This window comes from Nicotiana sylvestris, chromosome 5 (assembly GCF_000393655.2).
Source record: "Nicotiana sylvestris chromosome 5, ASM39365v2, whole genome shotgun sequence".
NCBI classification, from domain to species: Eukaryota; Viridiplantae; Streptophyta; class Magnoliopsida; order Solanales; family Solanaceae; genus Nicotiana; species Nicotiana sylvestris.
In genome coordinates, this window is record NC_091061.1 from 15,520,677 (window position 1) to 15,547,744 (window position 27,068).

The window sequence follows — 27,068 nt, forward strand, 5'->3', positions numbered from 1 at the left end:
AAACTTTCTTTTCACAACTTCTGCCCCAGTTCTTCTTGCTTGGGGATTTTTATTTTTTGGTTACACTATGACCAAGTCGTGAGGCGCCTACGTATCCTTCTTTGAGGAATCAGGTCAAACATAGTTCCCACTTTCTTTGTTTTTCTTGTGACTTTTCTTTTGTCTTTATTATTGTTTTCCTCTCTTTTTATCTTTTATTTTACTTACTGACTCCAAAAGAGGGATATGAAAGAATAAATAAGGCTCAAAAGGGTAAGCAAAGGTTAAAGTGTTTTGATAGAAGAAAGAATTGCCTCTGTCATTTCATTCTCCGATAAATGCCAACCACAAACAAATGACAATTACAATCAAAAGAGATCATACATAATATCTCTTAACTGCATCGGAATTGATAGCCATGTCGACACATTTTCCTTCGATATATGTTAAACATAAAGCGTCATTGGACAATACTCTGGTTACAATGAATGGTCCTTGCCAATTCGGGGCGAACTTGCCCTTTGTTTCTGCTTGGTGTGGCAGGATTCGTTTCAATACTTGTTGCCCCACTTCAAATTTTCTGGGGCACACCCTCTTGTTATAGGCTCTTGCCATTCTCCTTTGATATAATTGGCCATGACACACAGCTGCCAATCTCTTTTCATCAATCAAGTTCAACTGCTCCAAACGGGTTTTGACCCATTCGTCATCATCAATCTCAGCCTCAGCGACAATCCGAAGGGATGAAATTTCAATTTCCGCCGGTATTACTACTTCAGTTCCATATACCAACAAATAAGGGGTTGCACCTACTGAAGTCCGGACGGTAGTGCGATAACCCACAATGCAAATGGTAATTTTTCATGCCATTGCCTGGATCCTTCTACCATCTTCCTCAGTATCTTCTTGATGTTCTTGTTGGCTGCTTCAACAGCTCCATTCGCCTTGGGACGATATGGTGTGGAGTTACGGTGTATAATCTTAAACTGTTCACATACTTCTCTCATCAAATTGCTATTAAGATTAGCACCATTGTCCGTGATTATCACTTTCGGGATCCCAAATCTACAGATGATATGGGAATGGACAAAAACCACCACTGCCTTCTTGGTTACTGACTTGAAAGTTTTGGCTTCAACCCACTTAGTGAAATAATCAATGGTTACCAGAATGAACCTGTGACCGTTCGAAGCCGCCGGCTCAATAGGCCCAATAACATCCATGCCCCATGCCATAAATGGCCATGGTGCTGACATTGTGTGCAATTCCGTTGGTGGAGAATGAATCAGATCTCTGTGTATCTGACACTGATGACATTTTCGTACGAAACTGATACAATCATGCTCCATAGTGAGCCAATAATATCCTGCTCGAAGAATCTTCTTCGCTAATACATATCCGCTCATATGTGGCCCATAAACTCCAGCATGTACCTCTGTCATAACTGTCGTGGCTTGACTGGTATCTATACATCTCAGCAATCCCAAATCTGGGGTTCTTTTGTATAACACTCCTCCACTGAGGAAGAAACCATTTGACAATCGCCGAATGGCTCTTTTTTTATCTCCGGTGGCCTGCTCCGGGTATATCCCCATCCTGAGGTATTCTTTGACGTCATAAAACCATGGCTCGCCATCCATCTCTTCCTCTATCATGTTGCAATAGGCATGCTGATCGCGAACCTGGATGTGCAACGGGTCAACATAAATTTTGTCTGGGTGGTGCAACATCGATGCTAAAGTGGCCAATGCATCGGTAACCTCATTGTGAACTCTTGGGATGTGTCTGAACTCCACTGATCGAAATCGCTTGCTCAGATCGTGCAAAAATTGTCGATATGGTATGAGCTTCAAATACCGTGTTTCCCATTCACCCTGAATTTGATGCACCAGGAGGTCCGAGTCCTCCAAGACCAAGACGTCCTGGACATCCATGTCTGCAGCTAATCGCAAACCCAAATTGCATGCCTCATACTCAGCCATGTTGTTGGTACAATAGAAACGCAGTTGAGCTGTAACAGGATAATGATGTCCTGTTTCAAAAATAAGCACTGCTCCTATTCCAACTCCCTTCGCATTTGCGGCTCCATCAAAGAAAAGCTTCCAAACGGGTTCCTCAGGTAACTCCAACTCATCTATATGCATTACTTCCTAGTCAGGAAAATACGTCCTCAACGGCTCGTATTCTTCATCAACAGGATTCTCAGCCAAGTGATCTACCAACGCTTGGGCCTTCATGGTTGTCCTCGTCATATAGACGATGTCAAACTCCGTGAGTAATATTTTCCATTTTGCTAACCTTCCTGTGGGCATAGGTTTTTGGAAAATATACTTTAATGGATCCAAACGGGAAACGAGATAAGTAGTATATGAGGATAAATAATGTTTCAATTTCTGGGCCACCCAGGTTAGGGCGCAACATGTCTTCTCGAGTTGAGTATACTTAACCTCATATACTGTAAACTTCTTGCTTAGATAATAGATGGCTTGATCTTTTCTTCCTGTAATGTCGTGTTTCCCCAACACGCAGCCAAACAAATTCTCCAAGACCGTTAGATAAAGAATTAACGGTCTCCCCGGCTCAGGTGGAACCAATACAGGTGGATTTGATAAATATTCTTTGATCTGGTCGAATGCCTCCTGGCATTCCGCCGTCCATCCTACCGCGACATACTTCTTCAACAGTCGAAAAATGGGTTCACAGGTTGCTGTGAGTTGAGCAATAAATCTGCTGATGTAATTCAACCTTCTCAATAGACTCATTACTTCTCTCTTGTTCTTCGGCGGTGGCAAATCTTGGATAGATTTGATCTTTGACGGATCCAGTTCAATACCTCGCCGACTGACGATGAATCCCAAAGGCTTCCCAGATGGAACACCAAATGCACATTTGGCCAGGTTGAGCTTAATATCATACCTTCGAAGTCTTTGAAAGAACTTCCTTAGGTCTGCTACGTGGTCTTCCTGATGCTTGGACTTTATGATTACATCGTCTACATACACTTCAATTTCTTTGTGGATCATGTCATGAAACACAGTGGTCATTGCTCTCATGTACGTTGCCCCAGCATTTTTCAAACCAAATGGCATTACCCGGTAGCAATAAGTTCCCCACGGCGTAATGAAGGCTGTCTTTTCCGCATCTCCCTCATCCATCAGAATCTGATGATACCCAGCATAGCAATCCATAAAAGATCCGATATCACGTCCGACACAATTGTCGATCAAGATATGGATGTTGGGTAAAGGAAAGTTGTCTTTAGGGCTTGCCCTATTCAGATTGTGGTAATCGACACACACCCTGATCTTTCTATCTTTCTTTGGTACCGACACCACATTAGCCAACCAATCAGGATATCGAGTGACACGAATAACCTTTGCTTGCAGCTGCTTGGTTACTTCTTCTTTAATCTTCACACTCATATCCATTTTGAACTTCCTCAATTTTTGCTTGACGGGAGGGCATGCCGGGTCAGTGGGCAATTTATGAACTACTAAATCTGTGCTTAACCCCGGCATGTCATCATATGACCATGCAAAAACATCTTTGAATTCAATAAGTGTTTTGATCAATTCCTCCCTGATATTTGGTGCAATGTGGATGCTTATTTTAGTTTCTCTGATATCGCCGGCATCCCCTAAATTGATGGCTTCTGTGTCATTTAAGTTGGGTTTGTATTTTTCTTCAAACTGGCTTAACTCTCTGTTTATCTCTTCGAATGCTTCATCCTCATCGTATTCCGATTCATTATCATAATCGACCTCTTGTATGGTTAGCTCGGAATCAGATTGATCTTTTAGACTAGGTTGAAGATCCGTTGTGCATGCCATGTCATTAGAACCAGTATGAAAAGAACTGTTCAGAAAAAGAAACGAAAGAAACAAAATTAAAAATAATAACTTATAAAATAAAAAATAAAGAATAAAAATAAAGAAGAAACTTTTCATTTTATTGAATTATGGGATAACAAGGTTTCACACTTTATTGAACACAATAAGAAGGAATCTGGATTACAACCCTGGAATAATCCAGAAAACAAACAAGGAAAATCAGAGCCAACTACCAGGACTCCCTCCAAGTAGGAAGAGGAGTAGCTATCCAATTGTTGACCTTGACCTTAAGACCCACAAACTGTATGTCTGTCTTACTGGAACCCTCTCCAGCTTCTATCATGTTGATATCGGCAAACACTCTTTCAAAGCTTTCATTCAAATCTCCATCTGGCCCCATCAGAGGTCCAAGAACTTTCGGGACCGACAACTTTCTGAACCCTGCTTTGACAAATGATCTGGACAGGCATGAGACTGGCTTAGGAAGAACCCAGACTCTTTTCTTCAATTTGCGGGCCCGTTTCACATCCGCTGCATTAGGCTTGAATCCCAACCCAAATGTTTCCAGGTTCTTGGGCAAAGAAACTGGCTGGATCATTCCTTGTAGATCAACCCCCAGACCTTTCCCTGGTACAAACCCATTATTCAACATTTCTGAGGCTATTATGAAGGTTGCAGCTGTGATTCTGGGAAGTGGAAGGCCCCCGCCCTCAGGAATTTTGTCTACTGAGACTGCGTCGAAAACCTGATAAACCCATGGGCCCTTATCATCGTCGGTTTCTATGAAGGGCACAATAGCATCACTGACGGCGTGTGTGCCGTCATCCCCGTGTATCACAATCTCTTGTCTATCCCATTCAAATTTGACCACTTGATGCAGTGTAGAAGGCACTTCTTTAGCTGCATGGATCCAGGGTCGTCCTAATAAAAGATTGTACGACACCGCCACATCTATTACTTGAAATTCCATGGTGAACTCGACTGGACCAATGGTTAATTCCAGTACGATATCACCCACTGTGTCAGTGCCACCCCCATCAAAACCTCGGACGCAGACACTGTTCTTGTGGATCCTATCATCAGCAACCTTTAGCTTGTTCAGAGTGGCCAAAGGACAAATATTAGCACTTGACCCATTATCAATTAATGCTCGAGTGACCACCGATTCTTCGCATTTTACCGTCAGGTAGAGTGCTCTGTTGTGTTCAGTACCCTCTACCGGTAACTCATCATCAGAAAATGTCACTCGGTTTACTTCGAAGATCTTGTGCGCTACTTTCTCCAAATGGTTCACTGAGAGCTTGTCCGGGACATAGGCTTCATTCAGAATCTTCATTAAGGCCTGACAATGATCGTTCGAATGGATTAACAAAGATAGCAACGAAATCTGGGCTGGGGTCTTTCTCAATTGCTCTATAATTGAGTAATCTTGCGCCTTCATCTTCTTCAAAAATTCCTCTGTTTCTTCCTCTGTCACTGGTTTCTTTATTGTTTCAGGATTGACCCTTCTCAATTCTGCGGGAGCAAAACACCTTCCCGATCGAGTTAACCCCTGTGTCTCGCATACGTCTTCCACAACCTCCTTCCCCTTATGCGTCACTGTCACTTGAATGTAGCTCCACGACACAGCTTTCTCACTTGTTATCGGCAACTGTATGACCGGCTTGATAACAACTGGTTCCACGTGGACCCCTTTTACTACCAACATTGGTTTGTTTGCTACTCCCTGCAACACTACTCTGACTGACTCTGGCTTCTTCGCAGCAACAGATGATCCCTTCTCTACTACCACAAATGGCTTGTCATATACCTTTCCCGACTGTACCACTGCCTTTCCACTGGTCGACTCTTCATTAGAACTGGCACGAATCATCATTACCGTTTGTGAGAGTGTTTTTGGTTTTCCTCCTTCGTGCACTAGTTCGATCATGTGGGCTTCATGGTGCACCGGTAACGGATTTTCATTGATGTTAGGTGCCTTTGGTGCCTGAACCTTGATCCTATTTATGTCAATAAGATCTTGTATGGCAGTCTTCAACTTCCAACATTTCTCAGTATCATGCCCGGGAGCACCCTAACAATATTCGCAGCTTACTGAATGGTCCAGATTTCTGGGAAGGGGATTTGGCAATTTGGTTTCAACAGGACTTAGTAGGCCTATTTGCTTCAACTTGTGAAACAGAGTAGTATAGGTTTCTCCCAACGGAGTGAATGTTCTTGGCTTCTGCATCCTTTCGTTCCTGAAAGCCTGATTTCCGCGGAAGCTTGGCCCTGAAGGATTCCTGTAGGCCCTCGGTGGTGGATATGTGTTTTGTGAAGGTGGATATGTGTTTTGTGGAGGTAGATATGTATGTTGGGGAGCCGGTGCACGCCATTGCGGATGAGCCGGAGGCTGGGTGTAAGTTTGGGCGTGATAGACGGAAAAATATTGTTCTTGTGGTGGGTAGTAGGGTTGTGGAGGGTAATTTAGAATGTGTGAGTAGTTTAGATGATGGGGTCTGGGTTGGTAATGAGGGGAAGGACCTCTAGATCTGGACCAATTGCCTACCTCTATTGTCGTGACATCTTCTCTCCTTTTCTTTCCGAGCGCACCTCTTGTGCCGCTCTAAATGGCCTGAGTTGTTGCCCTAATTGCCGAGTAACTCAGGATCTTATTAGACTTAAGTCCCTCTTCTATCATACCTATCATTTTCACCACTTCATTGAAGGATTTGCCAACTGACGTCACCAAGTGACCGAAGTAAGTCGGCCCCAGAGTTTGTAGAAAGTAATCTACCATTTCTCCCTCTCTCATTGGAGGATCAACTCTGGCTGCCTGTTTTCTCCATCGGAACCCGAATTCCTTGAAGCTCTCTCCAGGTTTCTTCTCAAGATTTATCAATGTGAGACGGTCTGGGACTATCTCAAGGTTGTATTGGAAATGTCCTGCGAAAGCCTGTGCCAAGTCATCCCAGGTGTACCACCTGCTCGGATCTTGTCTTGTATACCACTCTAATGCCGACCCGCTCAAACTCTGGCCAAAGTAAGCTATCAATAGCTCATCTTTGCCCCCTGCTCCCCTCATTTTGCTACAAAAACCCCGTAGATGTGCCATAGGATCGCCATGCCCTTCGTATAAATCGAACTTGGGCATCTTGAACCCTGCTGGTAATTGAACGTCAGGGAAAGGGCATAGATCCTTGTAAGCCACGCTGACCTGGTTACCTAACCCGTGTATGTTCCTGAAGGATTGCTCCAGGCTTTTAAATTTCCGCATCACCTCGTCCTGCTCTGGGCTCTTAGCCGGCTTTTCAATCTTCGTTGGGACCTCAAAGTGGGGATTATAGGTATGTGGCTCGGGTGCTTTGAATGTGAGTTCATGGGGGTAATATTGTGTGTCGTGAGCCTGAAACAGTGGCTCACTGGATGATCTGTGCAATGGGGCTGGGGGAGGTGCCACAAAGACGGGAACATTTGGTGGAGGAGGGTTTTGACTGGGTGGTGGAGCTTGGGGATCATAGGCCTCTCTTCCCTGATAGTAGTGATGGCTTGGGAAACTCGTTGAAGGACCGGGAGAGGGGTATTCTGACGTGTGTCCTGGTTGGAGAGTAGGAGTAACAAGTAGTTCCTGCCCCTTTTGGGCTCTAGCTAAGGCTATCTGCATTTCATTCATTTACAGCCTCATCTTTTCCATTTTTTCCATGGCTTCCTTCAACATCTGATTTGCCGTCTTTTCCGACACAACACTGTTGTCTGAACCAGTCATACTTTCTGGTATGGGCCCTTTTGATCTTGTTTGATAATGGTACGATGCTAGTACGCTTTAACAAACTAACTGGTAGTGATTGGAAAAGCAACAAACTTGTCAGTGTTAGAGTCTTAACAGATATTGTATTTGCACGTTGGGGGGATGCAATGTTCTTAGGCAGTTAATCATTTCTAACATGCTTTTGCTCTGACTGCATGCATCATCCCGGCTTATTTTATTTGTGCCTCTTTCGAGCGTTTCAGGGACCTCTCTTTTCTTCTTCTCTCTTTTTCCTTTTTTTTAATTACGGTCGAATCTTATAGAGATTGCCTACGTATCGTGACCCCGCACGAATCAGACCAAACGTAGTTCATGCCATAAGTAAAATAAAGACCCAATTTTACTTTTTATTACCCCAATATGCTACTACAAGCTATTATTTAAAAAAAACGAAATACAGACTCCATACTATTAGCAATGTTTGAAGAGAACATAAGGGTAGACAACAGACTCTGAAAAACAAAAAAGTGCAAGATTGAACTAGGGATACATTAAAGCCTTGAATTTTGGTGCCCGCGAGGCATCGTTCGGCCTTTCCGCGGGCTTTGGTGTCAGGCCTCTTTGCAAGCTTTTTAATTCCTCCATGATCCGGTGGACATAACCCATGACTGAGGCAAAAAGGATATCACGGGGCATTTCTTCACATGTTAGGCACTTCGTGGTGATGTAGCGCCCAATCTCATTGATCCTACCCCTGATTCTATCCCTTTCTATGCACAACTGTTCTATTCGTTGATTCTTTAGTCCCAATATTCGAGTATTGTCAATGAGCTGATCTTGGAACCTCTCCATTTGTTCTTCCATTCGGGCTACTGACTCATAGCAGCGTTCCCTATCTGTTCTAGCATCTCGGGCTTGTTTAAGGACCCGATCACTGAGAGTGGAATTTATTTCTCTCAATGTTGTAACACTCATTTCGTAATCCCTTTTCACTTGCCATAGGTGCTTTCTCCGTGCTGCTGTAACTTTTGCCCACCTGACCCGCATTCTTGCTATACAAGCCTCGGATCTCTCCAAGTCTTCTCGGCTTTTGCTGACTTGATTTCTCAATTCTGCTATCAACCTTTCATCAGAGCGACGTTTCTGTCAGTCGCTATTACTCTTACTGACTTGGCGAATTCGGGCTTTCAGTGCCTGGTTTTCTTTGGCTAATTTGTTCTTTTCACCCTGCTCCGAGGCTACTTGCACGTTGTTTTCAAACATAAGCCTTTCAACTTGTCTCTTCAGCTTTTCGATTTCATCCAGGTATCCTTCCTCTCTCACTAACCAGCCCCACTGTTCCTGCGAATCATCCGTAAATTGTTGGACGTGAGCTCTTTTAGCAGGTCTCTGACGAATCTGGAACCTTTTCCCGAACCAAACATCGTACTTTGGGTCTACCTCACCCTTAGCCAGTTCTCGAACCATAGTCTTGGGCTCAAGGAATCTACATTCGTGCCACAGCTTTCTAATTTTTCCTTCGGGGAACACGACTCCTGGACTCAACTCAATGGCGTGCTTGCTTAGATCCTCATCAGTGGGAATTACCTGAAATCTTCCTAGTTGGCGCAGTACCCGATGAGGAGCATATGGTTGGATGCTACGAAGTCCCATCAAAAGAACATGACATTCCTCGGCCGCCATGTATATTACCTCAGTATCATTCAACCACCCAAATGCCCATTCAACTTGGTCGGCTGTTGTTGACCTCAATTGTGCAAGCCATGCTTCGACGCCTTCGGGAAATATGACGCCTGTCATTCGTTTCTCAAAGCCGCTAATGCAGTTTTTCTCAGTCAACCCGTGGTTCATGTATCCCACTCGGTGATGGAGGTGTTCTTGCATCCACAGCTGGAGTAACAGATTGCATCCCTGAAAGAACTTGCCTCCTTCTCGGCATATAGTTAAAGCTCGGTAGATTTCGGACAAAATCAAAGGAACCACAGTACTGTTAGTTTTCTTGATTGCAACATCAGCCATCCCTACAAGGCCTATCTTTATTTTCTTATCTTTGCGTGGACAAACCACGACCCCCAGAAATGTTGTTATGAATGCCAAAGTACGTTTCGCCTCCCACTTGTTCCTGTTTCTAGCATGAGTTAATCTAAGATTCGGCTCTTCAAAACCTCGAGGAACACCATACCGTTGATATAAGAATTGGAGAGCACAACACCCTTTCGACAAGTCATCATTTTGCACCTTCCGACTAATATTTAACAAATCCAAAAACCCATGCGGATATATCGGTCTTGGTGAAAGCAAATATTGCCCCTTAATTTTCCATTCATTCCCGCATATCCTGCGATTTCTTCTAGCGTAGGTGAAAGTTCAAAGTCGACAAAACGGAATACATTGCGGGTTGGGTCCCAGAACGGTATTAGAGCCTCGATGATATCTGTCCTTGGCTTGATATTCAACAGATCGACAAAACCTCCCAAAACTCTTTCCACTATCTTTTTACTATCATTTTCCATATCATTTCACCACATGTGGAGTTGCAAAGGGACCTCGCTACAGACTGAGAACGGTTCATTTTGACTTGTGCTCATCCTGCACATTTATTATGGTGATTAAAGAAGGAAAAACTTTTATTTGACTCAAAAACTATCTATATTCCAAATGACTCAGCTTTCAAATACGACCTTTGAGGACGAAGATTTTTTTTTTTTGAAAAGTAAGACGTCTAAAGAAATATTTTTGAATTTTAACTTCTTCTTTTTTTCTTTTTTTTTTGAAATTTCGAAAAAACTTTTAAAGAAGAAAGGAAATATTTTTGGACTATTATTTTGAATTTATGAAAGAAATACTACAAAAGAAAAAAAAATATTTTTGAATTTTCTTTTGAATTTTTAAACAAATAATTTGGATTTTGAGAGAGATTAAAAGGAAATATTTTTGTATTATATATTTTTTTTTAAAAAAATTGAGGTCTAAAAGAAAGACTTTCTAAAGAAGCGAGTAATGTTAAATATTTTTGGATTTTTTTTTGAATACGGTGGGCCGAAACCAAAGAGGTTGCCTACGTATCTCACATCCGGTGAGAATCAGACCCGCGTAGTTCGGGCTATAAACTAACTAATTTTTGAAAACAAACATATTTTTTCCCTTTTCTTTTATAGCAAAAAAAACTATTTTTCTTTTTCATTTTTTTTTCTTTTTTGAAAATAAAGCAAATTAAAATAAAAGACTCATTCCTACACACTTTCTGCTTTTTAGGCAAACAAACAATTTTAAAAGTAAATATATATATATATATATATTTTTTCAAAATTTCGGCAGTGTTCCGACAGTACTTGGACACTGGTTTTTTCTAAATTAATCATCTAACTCTCCACTTACTATTTTTCTTATTTTTTTTATTTTATTTTATTATTACTTCTTTTTTTTTTAATTTTTTTAACATTCCCGATATTCAGAAGCCGGTCAACATGCAAGACCGAGCAAATAAATGCATATAAAACAAATAAGATGCATCAGGATGGTCTTTATTTAAGGTTGCTAGCCCTAGACGGACCCAACCCCTGTGTTGAGTCCCCTAAGTCAAAATGCACATGATGCAAATAAGCGTTCCTATTAGGGATCCAGCATGAGGCTGAGTTATTCTAGGTTCAGAACCTGAGTATTTGTTCTAGACCTGGCTTACCCGAGCGGACAGCTCGAGCCGAGGGAGGCAGCGTACCGGGAATACAGAAGCTTCACCGGCTTTGCAACTTATCCAACCTCGTTCTAAATTGGGAATTAGACACTATACAGAAAAGAAGTCACACGAAGTGCACCCTTCTTCATGATTTAGAAGACTCAGAGAGGAGATGGGTTTCGGCACAGTTTATATACAGTTCACATAATATCAAAGTGGTAAAAGCATTCAATTAGCACATTAAGCACAGATCATGTAACAAAATCAAACAAAGCCAAATACAACAATTATTCCAAGCTCGAATTCTGAACCCTGAACCAGAGATTCTGGACTCTAATCCCCAGCAGAGTCGCCAGAGCTGTCACACCTCCTTTTTCTGCCCCCGCGAGGGGTGAAAGAGTTTTTTCCAATTAAAGGACAATCGAAACGGGATTTGTTTATTTATTTCAGAGTCGCCACTAGGGAGATTTATGGTGTCCCAAGTCACCGGTTGAATCCCGAATCGAGGAAAGAATGACTTTGTTTTACAGTCCGCGATTCAGAAATCCAGATAAGGAATTCTGTTAACCCGAGAGAAGGTGTTAGGCATTCCCGGATTCCGTGGTTCTAGCACGGTCGCTCAACTATTATATTTGGCTTATTTATCTAATTTTTTTTAACAATTAAGAATTTATATGCAAATTTAACTTTGACCCGCTTTTATCATTATTATTATTATTATTATTTTATACAAGAATTGCAACGTCGTGAAAACACATCTCGAATCACGTCACAACCAGTGTACACGTGATTTGTTGACGCATTTTGACTCCGCCAAGATTGAGATTTGGGTTACATAAATGCACACCCATATTTAAGAAAATACCCTTATTAAATACGCGCCTAAAGACTACGCGTTGTTATACTTTTGGGTCGGACCGTGAAATTTACTAAACCGCCCATCCTGGAATCTAAGTTTTTTTTTAAAAAAAAATAAATAAGATTGGAGGACCCTGCAAATTTTTGTATTATTTATATATTTTTTTTTTAGCGAAATCCTCCTTATTTTATGAATATCTTAAAATGACTACATTTTTTTTTATTATTATTAAGTTTGTCTATAAATATAAAATCAATCTCTACATACTTAAAAATAACATATTAAATACTAGTTTAAAACAAATATTAACGGAAAGTAATATTACTAAAATTATAATTATAAATACAATATGGAATTGTCAAATAAATTTTTTTTTTTAAAAAGAAACTAATTATCCCATAACCGGATTAAAATCATATTGTTAGATGACTTGAGCTATTGAAATTAATTATTTACAAATACTGAAAATTAGAAACAATCTTGATTACTAATCCGTATTTCTAAAATTTAATTAATTTAACCTTAACTAACCTTGTTTTAATTCAAATCATGTCCTAATACTTGATTCACAAAATTAATTTAAATTCATGTTTTAACTAAATTTAGCTAGATGATTTTGATTAACTTAATGTTGGCGATACTAAAACCCTTATGAATAGTGAACTTAATTAGTTTTGCTAAACTGATTTAATAAAGTCATTTTTACGTTATTTTCTTCTCATTTTAATTATTAGACAGTTTAATCAGTAATGAACATGCTTAAATATATACTACCTAATAATCAGGTTAAAGCAAAGCATTATTTAATACATCGCTACAATATGTCTAGTTATGCAAATCGACGGCGATTCACAGAATAATAATATATGAAATAACCTAAATACAATTAATAAAAAAAACAAAAAAAACTAAATTAGAAATTTAACATTCCATTCTTCATTTCAGCTTACAAAATGCCAAAATTACAGTTGTGTACATGGTATTGCCAATATAAGAAGAAGAAAGTCAGCAACGTAGTACGTAATACAACAACAACAATAATAACCAGCAATCCAGTCAACAGAAAATCCCAGTGACAGATTTGAAAATCAAGATAAAAATCCAGAAACACCGACAACAAACAACGGATAGAAGCCAAGGGAATCTTTTCAGATTTGAAAGACTAATTAATATTTAACCCTCAATTTCTGAACTCGTATATCAGAATATTTATCAGGTGTATGCTACTCTCTCTTTTAATTTCCAGCTTTTTTTATTGTGTATTTTTTTTCCTTTTTTGAAAGTCTTAATATTTTTCGGAATTTTTCTTTCTCTCTCTTTAATCTTCAGCCCTCTTTTTTTTTCTCTGTCTCCTTCCCTAAAATCTGATCAAGTCCCTCTATATATCCCCATCTTTCAGCATTTTTTAAAACATAAAACCCACTATCTTCCCACTCAACCCCCCTTTTAATCCCACTACTTAATGTTTTGTTCCTCACTACATTAAACAAATACCCCATTATATCTTGTCCCCCATGCTTATATTAAATAATTTCATTATTCCCCACCATTATATCTTGTCCCCCCATTATTGATTATTTTAATATTATTTTAATCCTAATTGACAGAGCACTCAAAATAAATAATTGTTCAGAATTTTAATTCCAAAAATACCCCTCTAACCTTACTGAACTTACCATTTTGACCCTGAAAACATTGTAATTTACCAATCTACCTCGTCAGCTATAACAAGTTCAACTAATCAATTCTAACCAAAATATAACAGCTATAACCAATTCCTAATCAGATTTTATGAACAAACTCAAACTATATGATAAACAACAAGAAACAACTGGAATTATTTTGATTGAACAATCTTTTTTAAACAACAAATCTATTTTCAGATTCACCAATAATAACAAACAAATATATTCAAAGCATGAGCTCAAATTCAAATTAAACTTAAACAAAATAAATAAACAAATTCAAATCACTAAACTCAAATAATCAATTGATCTTCAAATTAAATTCAACAAAGTTATAACAAAGATACATGATTCAAACTAAATCAAAAAATTTAAAAAAAACCAAAACATAAACTCACATTAAATCACTAGATTAAAAACGAACTTCAAACAAAAATGAACATGAATTAAATCTATATTAAACAACAAACCTGGATGATTCGAGCGATTAAACTGACATATTTCTATATTACAACTAAATTCTTTTAAACGAATAAAAACAACCGAAGAAGAAATAATTAATTGAATTTCAACTTGAATCTAACAACATTAAAAATTTCTAAAAATTACATAAAAATACATGAAACAAACTGAAGAAATAATTAATTAAATTTCAATTTGAATCTAATAACATTAAAATTAAACTAACAATTTCTTTTAATAAATAAAACACATGAACAAACTGAAAAACTAATTAATTAAATTTCAATTTGAATCTAATAACATTAAAATTAAACTAACAATTTCTTTTAATAAATAAAACACATGAACAAACTGAAAAACTAATTAATTAAATTTCAATTTGAATCTAATAACATTAAAATTAAACTAACAATTTCTTTTAATAAATAAAACACATGAACAAACTGAAAAACTAATTAATTAAATTTCAATTTGAATCTAATAACATTAAAATTAAACTAACGATTTCTTTTAATAAAAACACATGAACAAACTGAAAAACTAATTAATTAAACGATGAACACGAACAAAACAAGAATCAAACATTCACCGATTTTAGATCCGAGAAAATCAAAACAAAATATGGACAAAATAAAACTCAAACCCACTAACCGGATCGGAACAACGACGAACTCGAAGGAAAACAAAACTCGAACCAAGACTGCCAACGATCTAGCGGATCTTGACTTCAAAGACAAACCCACCTTCCTTTATAAACTTGACGAACTCAAAACGACAAGCGACGAACAACAACGGACTCCAACTGAAGATCGATGGGCAGCAGCGGCAGAAAGTAGAAGAAGCAACGAACTTTGAGCAGCGGCAGCCATGACGACTCCTCCTGAGCTCGACGTGAGGTGAAGAAGAAGCAGCAGCGGTGAAGGCAGTAGCAGCTGCTACTGCTGAGCATGAAGGAGAGCAGTCATGGGCAGCAGCGACGGAGATGAAGAAGCAACGCAGCAGTGCGACGAGGCTCTCGTGGTTGTTTGGACGAGCTCGAAGACGCAGCCATGGCAGCGAGGAGCGACGAAGCTCTCTTCCATGGCTGGACGTAGCAGGAACAACAGTGGCGAAGCTCGTCCATGGCGCGGGACAGAAAGAACAGGAAAGGCGATGATACTAGGGTCTTTGAGAGGGTGAAGTCATGGCTGCTTGAGCTCAAGCTTGACGCAGCTGAAACGAGGAAGAAGACGCAGCAGTCAAGGTCGTTTGGGACGAAGGCGAAGAAGAAGCAGCAGCCATGAACGGCTGCTGCGTGCACTGTGTGTGTGAGTGTTTTGTTGTGTGTGTGTGTGAGTGTTTGCTGTGTGTGTGAGTGTGTTTGTTGTGTGCTGGGTGTGACGAGGAAGATGAACTCGAGGGGGTGGGTTTGGGAGAAGAAAAGAAAGAGAGGGGGCGGGTTTTCAACAGTAAAAAAAATTTTAGTTTTTTTTTTTTTGAAAGATAGGGAAATAGGGGTGTTGGGTTATGGACTGGGTCGACCCGGTTTGAAATGGACCGGGTCGTAGGGAAAGGTTGGGTATATTTGGGCATGTGGTTCAAAATTGAAGAAGAGGCCTAATTCCGATTTTCTTTTATATTCTTGCTCTCTTTTCTTTTACTTCCTAATTAATAAAACTAAAATTCTAAATTAACTTATAAACTAAATTAACTTATAAAAAATACTAATTAATTCCAAATAACTATTATCGCACATTTAAATAGCAATTAACGATAAAATCGCACAATTTAGGCGTTAAATGCTAAAAGTGCAACGTACATTATTTTTTTATGATTTTCTCATTTTTGTAAAACAAACTTAAATAAATACTAAATGAAAATGCAACATATTTTATATTTTTATTAATTTAAACAAATAAACATGCACAGACAAAATACAAATAATTATAAAAAAATACCACAAAAATACAAACATTGTATACAAAGGAAAATTGTTTTATTTTGAATTTTTGGGAGTGATTCTCATATAGGGCGAAAATCACGTGCTCATAGTCATTATAGCTGATCTAAATTCTGATGGCTGAAGAACTCCAGGTGGGATTTTGAGACTTCAGTGTTGCAGCAATTGCAGAAACATGAGGACAAGACAAGGAAGTCCCTGAGAGGATGTTGAATAGTGGTGGTTCTTGACCGGACCGAGACACTTCTGTGTCATTTGTTGGCCAAGCTGCAAGTATTGCAGTCCCTGGTGCTGCAATGTCCGGCTGCAAGTACATGTCAGAAACCATTCAGTATGCGATCTACTGGCAATCTGGCGTGGATCATAACTTCTGCTTTATAACATAAGTATGTATCAACCACAAGTCCTTATTATATCCCTTTGGAGATATTCAATAAAATTGAAAATCAGAGAGAAGACTAGCATGGTCCTGCACGAGGGGCACAAATCGAGCAGCGGTCCAAATTGGTGGGAAAAACATATGGATAGCTTACTCTTAGGAGTTTTGGAGTATTATAAGCAGGGCCTCTTGATGAGAAGAAAGCAACAACAGGAGCTTGTTTGAAATTATCTATACTAACAGTTGGTAGAATTGTTGCCACAGAGTTCCTTGAGAAAATATGAAAGTGCAGTTAGTATGTAACGCCAAGTGCTTATTGAGAAGTAAAGTGAGTACCTTGTTGAGTTGATGTACGAATGAATCTTTATGCCATCCCCTTGAGTGATTACTGCACCTGGAAAGGATCCTAGTTTGGGTGCCACTATGATTTAACTCATCATCAGGAATAACTAATACAAATCCAATGCCACCCTTGTTCTTCACTTCGTTTATCCTATCTTCGATTGAATAATCATCAACGTGATATTCACAAACAACAATTTTACCCTTGACTTTGTGTTCGTCGAGTGAATCTGGTTCACATTCTCTGAAATTTCCCAAAAGTTAGTTGCAGGTATGTACAATTTTTATTTCCAAGGGAGACCTAGAAATGGGAACTAATATATTTCAATCTTCCAATTACCTTGCCAACCCGTCATAAATAGTTAGTTGGCAGACTCACTGGCCAGCAATGGATAAACTGGAGATTTACTGTGATTACCAAAGCTAATACCTCCACCCTAAGAATTTGTATTGAAAGATGTTCTTGAAAGATAGCTAGTGGTTAGAATAACATTGTTTTTCTTTTTAAATACCTTAATCAGCTTGTTCCTGCCCAAGGGAATATGTGTCTCAATGTTCCTGTCGATAGTTGTAGCAGAAACTGTGAAAATCCAAGGAACAACATTGACAACAGTTTCTCGTAAAGGGCCATCATTTCCAGCAGAGGTGACAACAAGAATGCCCTTCTCTACAGCATGGAAGGCTCCAATGGCAATAGGATTTCTTGAAAACTCGAACTCTGCTGCAGCTGGTTGACCAATTGATAGGTTTATGATATCAACCCCATCCGCAAGGGCATAATCAAATGCTTTCATAATAGCCGATCCACTACATCCATAAGGCGTGCATATACGGTACACTGCAATCCTGGACCCTGGAGACCCACCCTTGGCTGTTCCTGCTGCTAACCCACAATAAGATGCACCTGCCACTGGACTCCCTGCTGCCGTAGCTGCAACACGAGTACCATGCCCATCAGCCTATCAGTTTCCTGATACATGTCCATGAATGTAGACAGTAAAACTTCTAATCAAACTGAAACACCTAGCAAGGTACTTAATAAGCTGAATAGGCGAATGTTTGAAGACAGTGAGAAAATATGAGCACCACGTCCAAAACCTTAAGAGAGTTGCCCAACACCTCTGTAATCCACTTTCGGAAATTTTAAATAGCCCTTATTGGATAAATATAACTCAACAAAGACCGTTACCTATTGCAGCTGGAAGAATTGAAATCATAACCTTTGGTGCAAGTTCCTTGACTGGACCCATACCTTTGTCATTGAAATTCTCTGATTCGGGCCATATTCCTAAACATAATACATGATACGTGGTTTACTAGTGTTAAGAATAAACGAAGTACAAGTAGAGTTTGCATTTAGATTCCTACTGTATGGGTCAAAATCTGCCTTTTGAATATTCATGTCAAAATGACATTACGAGAAGGATCCTCAAACCCTCATTTAAGATGGTCCAAGAAGCCATATTAACCATAGACGAGGAGTCGATGAGAGTCACGGTTAATTCTTCAGAATCAAGGTCGAGGAGTCAAGGAGAGTCACGGTTAATTCTTCCTTTTAGTGAAGTAAATCACAATTTGAGGAGTAAATCGACCGTAAATTAAGAAGCTGTATAACATAATGAAGCAACGTATCTAGCAAGAAGATAATAATAGAAAACGCTCCTTGTTATTCTCATCTTTTCTGGTTTCATCACAGAAAAATTAAACATGTATTTAGCAACAGTTTCTTGAGAGGAGTTGCTTTGTTATTTTACTCAGAGTGGAGGTCCAAATTGGGAAGTGAAATTAGGAAGGCTAGATAGCCTAACAGCAAATCAAGAAGAATCGGACAAGATAATGCGAAGTCCAAGATCAAATGCAAGCTACCTCATTGATCTCTTCAGCAGATTTAATTCTTGTAGCCCTTTCTGGTTCTCGTTCCATTGGCAACGGAAGGTGCTTTGACATCATTTTTTGCCTATATAACCAGTCTGGCTCAGGCCGGCTTCACCCTGCTACTGAACAAAGATTTAGGAAAAAGCTAGACAGGCTTTCTCCACTTGGTGGAGATGGGAATGTGACCCTGGATGCAACACCTGAAGTATTTGATAACCAGTACTTCAAAGACTTAGTCAACGGACGAAGATTTCTAAAGTCAGATAAAACACTTTTTAAATACCATCTAACAAGAGAGTATGTAAGATGGTTTAGTGCTAACCAAGATAAATTCTTTGAGGCCTTTGTTGAAGGGATGATAAAGATGGGTGACCAATCTGGCTGCGCAGGAGAGATAAGGAGGAACTGCGAAGTGCCTAATAGCCACCGGTTAGAGCAGAGGAGAGAAATTTCATCGCCCGAGCCACTGATTCAACTGGAAAAACTTTGAACTCAGAGTTGTCTAGATACAATCCATATTCTGTGGCAGCTCGGATTTTACTTCAAACAGAAACTTCCCGCCTTGGCATTAACTGCAGCTCCAGAAGTACTAGAAATTAGAATGAAGAAAAAAGGTTAAGGGCCAACCACCTAAGGCAAAACAGTGCAACTTAATCTCAAATATCCCGTCGCCCTAGATGATTTCTGAAATTTCCAAACTTTCTCATTTTCATCTCCAAGCCTGATCACTCAGTTTTTACTTTGGCATTATCATTTTACTAAAGCATCAAATAATAACGAGAAAGACAGAACGAACATACAAAAAAAAAATATTACCAAGAGTGAACTTCTTAATGAATTTGTACTTAATTGAATGCTGTAGTTATGAACCTTTAGCCGTACGAAATGCCCATGTAACGGTTGCTGCGATGATTTTACATAGCACAAGATTAGTGACTCGAATGAATTTGCATTACCTTTGCCTCTTTGAATGTACAGTTCGAGATCTAAATCCACCGCAACAGAATACAAAATATTTAACCACTTTGAATATGAAGTCTGTGCTGTCAACAATGGCTTTGCATGTCATTAGAACACAAATCCAAGCTCTTGAACATTCCCAGCCAGCTTAAGTTGCCCATCAAATCCATCTAGTAAGGAAAAAATCTCCTGTGAAGAGTGGTGATAATTATCACAAGCAGCAAACTGATGGATCTTTTTCTCTATTTCGATCCAGCTGGAACCTGGACATTCTTTTTCTACTCCTAATCCTCTCAAGATTGCCCTGATCCTGGCTACTTCACTCCATCTATTTGCATCAGCATACATGTTCACTAGGAGGGCGTAATAGCCACTGTTCTTTGGCTCCAAAATACTCAACTTTCCAACAGCAAATTGAGCAATTTCCAAGTTCTTCTGAAGCTTGCACCCACCAAGTAAAGCACCCCAAACAACAGCATTTGGCTCCATTCTCATGCTTCTAATAATCTCAAGTGCTTCCTCTGGTAAACCAGCTTTACACAATAGGTCAACCATGCAACCATAGTGCTCCATTTCAGGAACGATACCATAGTACCCGGTCATAGTTAGAAACCTCTTCCGACCCTCCTCAACTAGCCCTGCATGTGTACAAGCTGTAAGAACGCTGACAAAGGTAACACCATTCGGCATTACCTTCTCTTTCTCCATCCTGCTAAACATAGCTAATGCCTCTTCTGCATAACCATGAACAGCCAGTCCATCGATAACAGAATTCCAACAGAAAAGGTTTTTCTCCCTCAACTTATAGAATACCAAGAGTGATCTCTCCAAGCTCCCGCATTTTGCATACATGTCAATTAATGCAGACCCAATATGTACACCAAGATCAAAACCTTTTTGCATAACATAAAGATGCATCTCCTTTCCTTGATCCAGGACACCAAGATGTGCACAAGCAGAAATAACACTAGTCATTGTTACTTCATCAGGAGTGATCAAGTTACTCTTCATGTCACAGAAAACCTCTGTAGCTCGTCCATATATCCCGTTCTGAGAGTAACAATTTATCATCGTAGTCCACGATATCAAATCCTTACTCGACATTTCCTTGAACAACAACTCAGCTGACTCGACATCCCCAGTTCTTGCATACCCATTAACCATAGCATTCCAAGCAGGGGTAATTTTTTCAGGCATTTCATCAAACAAACTTCTAGCAGCACCCAACTCACCAGCCTTAGCATGGGCTGAAACCATTGCAGCCCAAGCAAAATTATCTCTTTCAGGCATTTCATCAAACACTAATCTTGATAAATCAGCTCTACCTAAATTAGAGTAAAAATCAATCAAACCAGTTTGAACAAAAACATGGGATCTAAACCCATACTTCCAAATTTGCCCATGTACACATTCACCTAGTCTTAAAGCACACATCAAAGTACAACCCTTAATTACTGACGAAAATGTGTAGCTATTTGGACTATTTTGAGTTTTTTTTAACATGTCTATATACAAGTTTAAAGCATTAATTGGGCTGTGACAATGAATAAAAGCTCTTATTAATGCGTTGAAAACGAATACATTGGGATTTTCCATTTGGGAAAATGCAAGGGATGCAAAATCTGTGTTATTAAGTGTAGAACATGTGGAAATGAATTGGTTCATTAAGAAACAGTCTTTGGTTGCAGCACCATTTTTTAGTATCAAAGTGTAGAGGGATTCCAGCTGCTTTGAACTTGTACAAATTTTCAGTTGGTTTACTATAGAAAGGATTTTGTTCTTTGCTGACATTGATATTCAGACTGTGAATATGAAAGGCTTGAATAAGAAATACAAGAATTTTACTTGTGTTCATAAATTATAATGTCTACTCAAACTGCATATAAGGTTCAATTTTGGTCTTGAATAAGTATATCTAATTAATCCTTATTCCTTAAAACAATACTACTGTAATAATTACCCCTCAGTTAAAGTAAGTTGAAAATGATCTCCGTGCTTTATTTAGACTCATTTTACTTTAAAATTGTACTACTCCCTCCGTTCACTTTTACTTAGTATGTATACTAAAAAATAGATTTTCATATTTACTTGTCACTTTACACATATAGATATAATTTTTTTTCCTTGTTATACTACAGTATTTATTACTCATTTAAAATTATTTTCTCAAATCCAATAAAATATGCATCAATTAATACGGGTATCATGGTAAATTATGCACTTCATTTATTATTTCTTAAGGGACGTGAAAAGTCAAAACGGTCCAAATAAAAGTGAACGACGGGAGTAAAATTTTATTATTCTAGCTAATTCTTATTGAAATATAACTAATAGCATGTTTGGTCAAGCTTCAAGTGCATAGATAGTCATTCTCATGCATGTTATTTAGAAATTAGCCGGTGCTTATTTTGTCATGAAATTTTAAACTAAAAATTAACTTCAGGACAATTTAGAACATTGTTGTCCTGAAAATATGAATTGAAAAACTAAAATTCTGGACGCGCTGGTTAATTCCTAAATACAACCCTATAAAGTGGCTACTCGGTATCATTTCTACGCTTCTAAAATCAGCTTATATTGATAAGTATTTTTTCAAAAGTGCTAATTAATTTTGAAAAACAGTTTGCGCTTGACTAATTAATTTAAAAAGCACTTTTAATAACAATTAGTGTTTGACTTAGCTTTTAAAAAGAGTTTTTAAGTGTATATTACTCAAAAATATTTTCAGAAAAGTGCTTTTGGGGAGAAACTATTTTTTTCTTTTCAATAATTGTTTCTGTTTTTACAAAAAAGTTTTTTTTTCCTTCTAAAAGCTTGACCAAACACCTTAACTTTAAAAAAAAATAATTGTGGCAAAAAAAATACTCTTGATCAAAAAAAAAACTTGGCCAAACATGCTATAACAAACATTAGAAATATACCAGCTATCTTAATAAGTCATACTTTTACGCTGATGTCTTTTGTGCAATCACCTCTAAATTCCAAGGAATTCATTTATATTCAATCACGACTTAAATACGTTGTAATATTTATATTACGAGGATAATTTAACGGGTTATATTTTTACACTTTCATATTAATAATGTAACTCTTTTTTTACACTCTAATCTGTGTACCTCTAAATTTCTTTATTGTGCAACAATATCTCTAGTAAAAGAGATTATATTCCTCTTATAGACAAGAGGGGTTGTTCTGATGGTAAGCAATCTCTACTTCCAACCAAGAGGTTGTGAGTTCGAGTCTACCCAAGAGCAAGGTGGGAAGTTCTTGCAGGGTAGAATGCCGAGAGTCTATTTGGAAACAGCCTCTCTAGACCCCACTAAGTAAGGTCTGCGTACACACTACCCTCCCCAGACCCCACTAAGTAATGTCACTTGTGCATATTTGAAAGATAATATTACTCTTATTTAAGAACCTAGAACTGAAAACGAATTAATCACCTGCCAAAGTAAGATTAAGACATTAAATCAACATAAAAATGCTACACAAATATATTCCTATCGTTAATTAAAGGCGGAAGGATCATATAGTTGGTCAACCATAAGTATAAAGACTTGTTGCATTTGGAAATGGAGCCCCAAGTAATTTGTGTTGGGCCTCCTACAATCCGACCCGGTCTGATCCGTTTACCCGTTTCGAGGTTTATGGTTTTTCTTGTACAACACTCTATTCTCTACCAAAAACCCCTGCAATCCCCCTTCTTCTCCCATTCTTCATCCCAAAAACCCTAAAACTCTCTGTAAAAAATGGGTAGCAGTCAAGCAGTACTATCATTTCTGAGGAACGTAGCAGGAGCGGCATTCGGAATTGGCGTCGGCGCAACGGCTCTCAGCTCCTCCTTGTACACCGTTGACGGCGGCCAACGCGCCGTACTCTTCGACCGATTCCGAGGAGTCATCGACGAAACAGTGGGTGAAGGAACTCATTTTTTGATCCCATGGCTTCAAAAACCTTTCATCTTCGATATTCGCACGAAGCCTCATACATTCTCCTCCTTCTCCGGTACAAAAGATCTCCAGATGGTCCATCTTACCCTCCGTGTTCTCTCTCGCCCTCAAATTTCTCGTCTTCCTGACATTTTCAAAACTCTAGGTCTCGAGGTTTGTGTAATTTACATGTTTTTTTATATATAAGCATTTAAAACACATTATTGTATGCAGGATTTAAGTTATGTACACTGACAATCTAAAGATTTTTCGACATTATATGTGAATTTTTAGCTTTTGATAGCAAAAATTAGTCACGTACATTTTAAGTAATCTGATTGTGTAATAATTTTTATACTGTCTGTTCATTAAACTTAGACTCATTTAGGTTTATATTACGTAATCTGACAGTATAAGGTTTCCGTTTGACACTATCGGTGAATTGTTAACTTGTCATAGTATAGTAGTTACTGTTATTATTAGATAACTAATTAGTACTTTTCAAAAGATTTTCCAGTAATTACTTATTAAGTGATCTGAATGTGTATTTACATATTTTGTATATAAGCATTTCTGCATATTATTGTACTATGTACTAGGATTCAAATTATGTATACTGACATTGTGAAGATTTTAAAACGCTATCTGTGAATTTTTAACCTGTGATAATAGATTAGTTACCAATTTTATCAGATTATCAATTAAAGATATTTGAGATATTTGCCTGAAATTATCTATTAAGTGATCTGACTGCGTGTTTTTTTACATGCATAGAGATTTTGACACTACTAGTGAATTTTTTTCATGTGATAGCAGATTAGTTCTAAATTTTGTCAGACTACCAATGAATGATTTTCAAGAGATTTGCCTGTCACTGCCTATGAAGTGATATGACATTGTAGTATCTTTGATATTGTTATTCTGGTAGATCTTGAACTCATGTATGTAAGTATAATGTATATGATTGTATATAAGGATATTTTGATGAGGTAATTGTATATAAAGGTTTTGTCTCAAAAATTTAATTGTATTTCATATATAAGTGTTTATAAGAGCTTGTATGGAATATATAAGATTTATATTTTCCATATTTGTATGTTTGATTTTTTCTATAGTTACTAGTATATAATTGTATATACGGATTTTGTGTATAGTATGTAAGATTCTTTATTTTCATTTTATTATTACAGTATGATGAGAAGGTCCTTCCTTCCATCGGCAATGAAGTTCTCAAAGCTGTCGTTGCACAATTCAACGCGGATCAGCTTCTCACAGAGCGTCCACAGGTGTCTGCATTGGTTCGTGAGAGTTTGATTCGTCGTGCAAAGGATTTCAACATTGAGCTTGATGATGTGGCGATAACCCATTTATCATATGGTGCTGAATTTTCTAAAGCTGTGGAGCAGAAGCAGGTTGCCCAGCAGGAGGCAGAGCGGTCCAAATTTGTTGTGATGAAGGCTGAACAAGAACGGAGGGCAGCTATTATTAGGGCTGAAGGAGAGAGTGAGTCTGCTAAGTTGATTTCTGATGCAACTGCAGCGGCTGGAATGGGTTTGATTGAGCTGAGGAGGATTGAGGCTTCGAGGGAGGTTGCTTCGACCTTAGCTAAGACTCCCAATGTGGCTTACTTGCCCAAACAGAACATGCTACTGGGACTGAATGCAGCACGTTGATTAGGTAATTAGGTTTACTATCTGTCTTTCGCTCCCAGTTTTGATATACATGGTTCTCTGAGGTTGAATATTGTGAAGTTGATATGATACAATTTAATTGCTTCAGTTGTTATCGCACAAATCTGTGCTGAACAGAGGTGAGAATCAAGAGCCAAAAAAAGTTCTAACTGGCAAATATCTGCCTTTTGTTTTCACCATTTCAGAAGCAATCTCGATAAATGCTTTTGATTTCAAAGTATGGAGTATTAAATCTTTGAACCAATCCATCAATAGCATGATCGTTGCGCTGTTTAGTAACTTGGTGCTTTTATCTTCTGATATACAAAGTCTGCCTGTAGTTACATCTGTAACTGCTATCCGATGAAGCTGACTTTATGAAGAAGTATAACTGCTATTCATATAAATCTTTTAGGTTAAATAGCCAGATAGAATAAGCACAAAAGATGGAGATTAGTTCATATGTTTTAATTATTGTAGCCAGAGCTATAACAAAGGATGATAGGGAATAGAATATGAATAAAACAGTGGCAGAACACTGTTATATAGTCTTCTTGTTTTGTCTTATTAGTTTAGCTTTTCAGAGTTTTTTTAAAGGTGACTGCCTCGTCAATCCATTAAAACCTAGTCAATCTGGCGCCAGTTGTCCATAGTTTTTTTGGTTTTACTTACTATGACCTTCAAAATTGCTAAGTGGGAGAATAGCTCTTAGTTTTAGCTTTAGATAGGTATCTGAAGGGAAAGGAAGAATTGATAGTTAATGGAAACAGAATTTTTTGTATACCAGCAAATTCCTGTAAGCTAAAAAAAATGTTCATTCCATAATATCTGGTGGATTTGCAAATCACTTAGGGAGGATACTTGGTGAGTTTTACTTTCCGTCTTGCTTCACGATCAACTTAAGTTTGTAACAGCTTGTTCGTATTTTCAATTTTCTCAGAAGAGATTGTGTCTTCACTTTGCTACTATCTCTTATGCATTCATCCAGATAAAACTCTTTTTGCAGTCCTTCTAAGTGCACTGATGCATTTTGTGGAACTCAAAGGCATTAAAAATTAAGACTTTGTGTAGGAAATCAATATAAATTTTTTCTGCATTCTGATAGATGTATGTATGAGGGGTCTCAATTGAGCGTACGCCATTTTAGGAACCATTATTTTACTTGATTTTGTTTTAAGAATGAGGGACTAGAGAATGACCTTTATGGTGATCTGTTCTGTTGAATGATTCTGGAAGTGTTATGATCTTTTCTATGGAATAATCTTTGTGTAACATTTCTGTTCAGGGTTGGTATCACATTGGTGCTCTTTTGGATTGTATTTCTTCAATTTAAGATACGTTGTGAAAGAGATACATGCTCTCTGCTGCTGGAGAGAATTTACTTCATGATGATACCTTCATGGAAGAGAGTCTATTTGGATCACTCTATTTGGATTAAGCCTGTAAAGTACGCGTCACAGACTTCTCCCAAACCCTCTTTCAGTTGAACGTGGTTTGCTTAGTGAAACATATTATCACTACTCATGCGTGGCTTTCAAGTAATGTTGCAAATCTATTAGAGTAGTATACAATTTGCATTCATCGCCTTTTTTTTGTTTTGTTGATAAGGCGAGTAAAGTTTGCATTTCAATGCTTGAGATTTTAGAATTTTATGGCCCTGACAGAAGAACACAACCAGTGTATTTGTAGGGGACCAAGAACTTAAAGGTTACCTACTTGGGGAAAAAGTCTCGGTATGACCAGGTCTTCATTCGATAAA

General features: G+C 38.2%; 3 protein-coding genes and 1 pseudogene across 10 annotated transcripts; 2 read left to right on the top strand and 2 right to left on the bottom strand.

Annotated features, from left to right (window-relative positions):
• Nucleotides 1–16,127: 16,127 nt before the first annotated feature.
• On the bottom strand, nt 16,128–18,879 carry LOC104243606 (CO(2)-response secreted protease-like). Of its 5 annotated transcripts, none has more exons than XM_070174271.1 (5): nt 18,745–18,879; nt 18,068–18,166; nt 17,391–17,809; nt 16,873–17,122; nt 16,128–16,461 (listed from the first exon to the last, which is right to left on the bottom strand). In XM_070174271.1, exons 2-4 carry the CDS (start codon nt 18,126–18,128, stop codon nt 17,114–17,116), a joined length of 489 nt encoding a protein of 162 aa, XP_070030372.1. In that variant the 5' UTR covers nt 18,129–18,166; nt 18,745–18,879; the 3' UTR covers nt 16,128–16,461; nt 16,873–17,113. The 5 variants fall into 5 exon arrangements, with proteins under 5 accessions (XP_070030372.1, XP_070030369.1, XP_070030370.1 ...); XM_070174268.1 differs by having other exon boundaries at nt 17,219–17,809; XM_070174269.1 differs by adding an exon at nt 16,691–16,805 and having other exon boundaries at nt 16,873–17,809.
• LOC104243605 (peroxidase 17-like) lies at nt 18,325–19,243 on the top strand (annotated as a pseudogene).
• Nucleotides 19,244–19,250: 7 nt separating this feature from the next.
• Nucleotides 19,251–21,588, bottom strand: LOC104243604 (pentatricopeptide repeat-containing protein At1g06143). 4 transcript variants are annotated; one of them, XM_009798817.2, is made up of 2 exons: nt 19,710–21,588; nt 19,251–19,325 (listed from the first exon to the last, which is right to left on the bottom strand). In XM_009798817.2, exon 1 carries the CDS (start codon nt 21,502–21,504, stop codon nt 19,822–19,824), a length of 1,683 nt encoding a protein of 560 aa, XP_009797119.1. In that variant the 5' UTR covers nt 21,505–21,588; the 3' UTR covers nt 19,251–19,325; nt 19,710–19,821. The 4 variants fall into 4 exon arrangements, with proteins under 4 accessions (XP_009797119.1, XP_009797122.1, XP_009797120.1 ...); XM_009798820.2 differs by having other exon boundaries at nt 19,255–19,325; nt 19,570–21,588; XM_009798818.2 differs by having other exon boundaries at nt 19,258–19,342.
• Nucleotides 21,589–23,384: 1,796 nt separating this feature from the next.
• On the top strand, nt 23,385–27,068 carry LOC104243603 (prohibitin-3, mitochondrial-like). Its single transcript, XM_009798816.2, has 3 exons — nt 23,385–23,813; nt 24,830–25,316; nt 26,595–27,068. Exons 1-2 carry the CDS (start codon nt 23,460–23,462, stop codon nt 25,310–25,312), a joined length of 837 nt encoding a protein of 278 aa, XP_009797118.1. The 5' UTR covers nt 23,385–23,459; the 3' UTR covers nt 25,313–25,316; nt 26,595–27,068.

Excerpts from the sequence above, each read along its gene's own strand:
- LOC104243606 (XM_070174268.1), bottom strand. The coding sequence starts at position 18,128 with ATGGGTCCAGTCAAGGAACTTGCACCAAAGGTTATGATTTCAATTCTT. Across the intron at positions 17,810-18,067 it reads AATTCTTCCAGCTGCAATAG|CTACGGCAGCAGGGAGTCCA; the intron begins GTAACGGTCTTT and ends CTCGTGTTGCAG.
- LOC104243604 (XM_009798817.2), bottom strand. The coding sequence starts at position 21,504 with ATGTCAGCAAAGAACAAAATCCTTTCTATAGTAAACCAACTGAAAATT.
- LOC104243603 (XM_009798816.2), top strand. The coding sequence starts at position 23,460 with ATGGGTAGCAGTCAAGCAGTACTATCATTTCTGAGGAACGTAGCAGGA. Across the intron at positions 23,814-24,829 it reads TCAAAACTCTAGGTCTCGAG|TATGATGAGAAGGTCCTTCC; the intron begins GTTTGTGTAATT and ends TTATTATTACAG.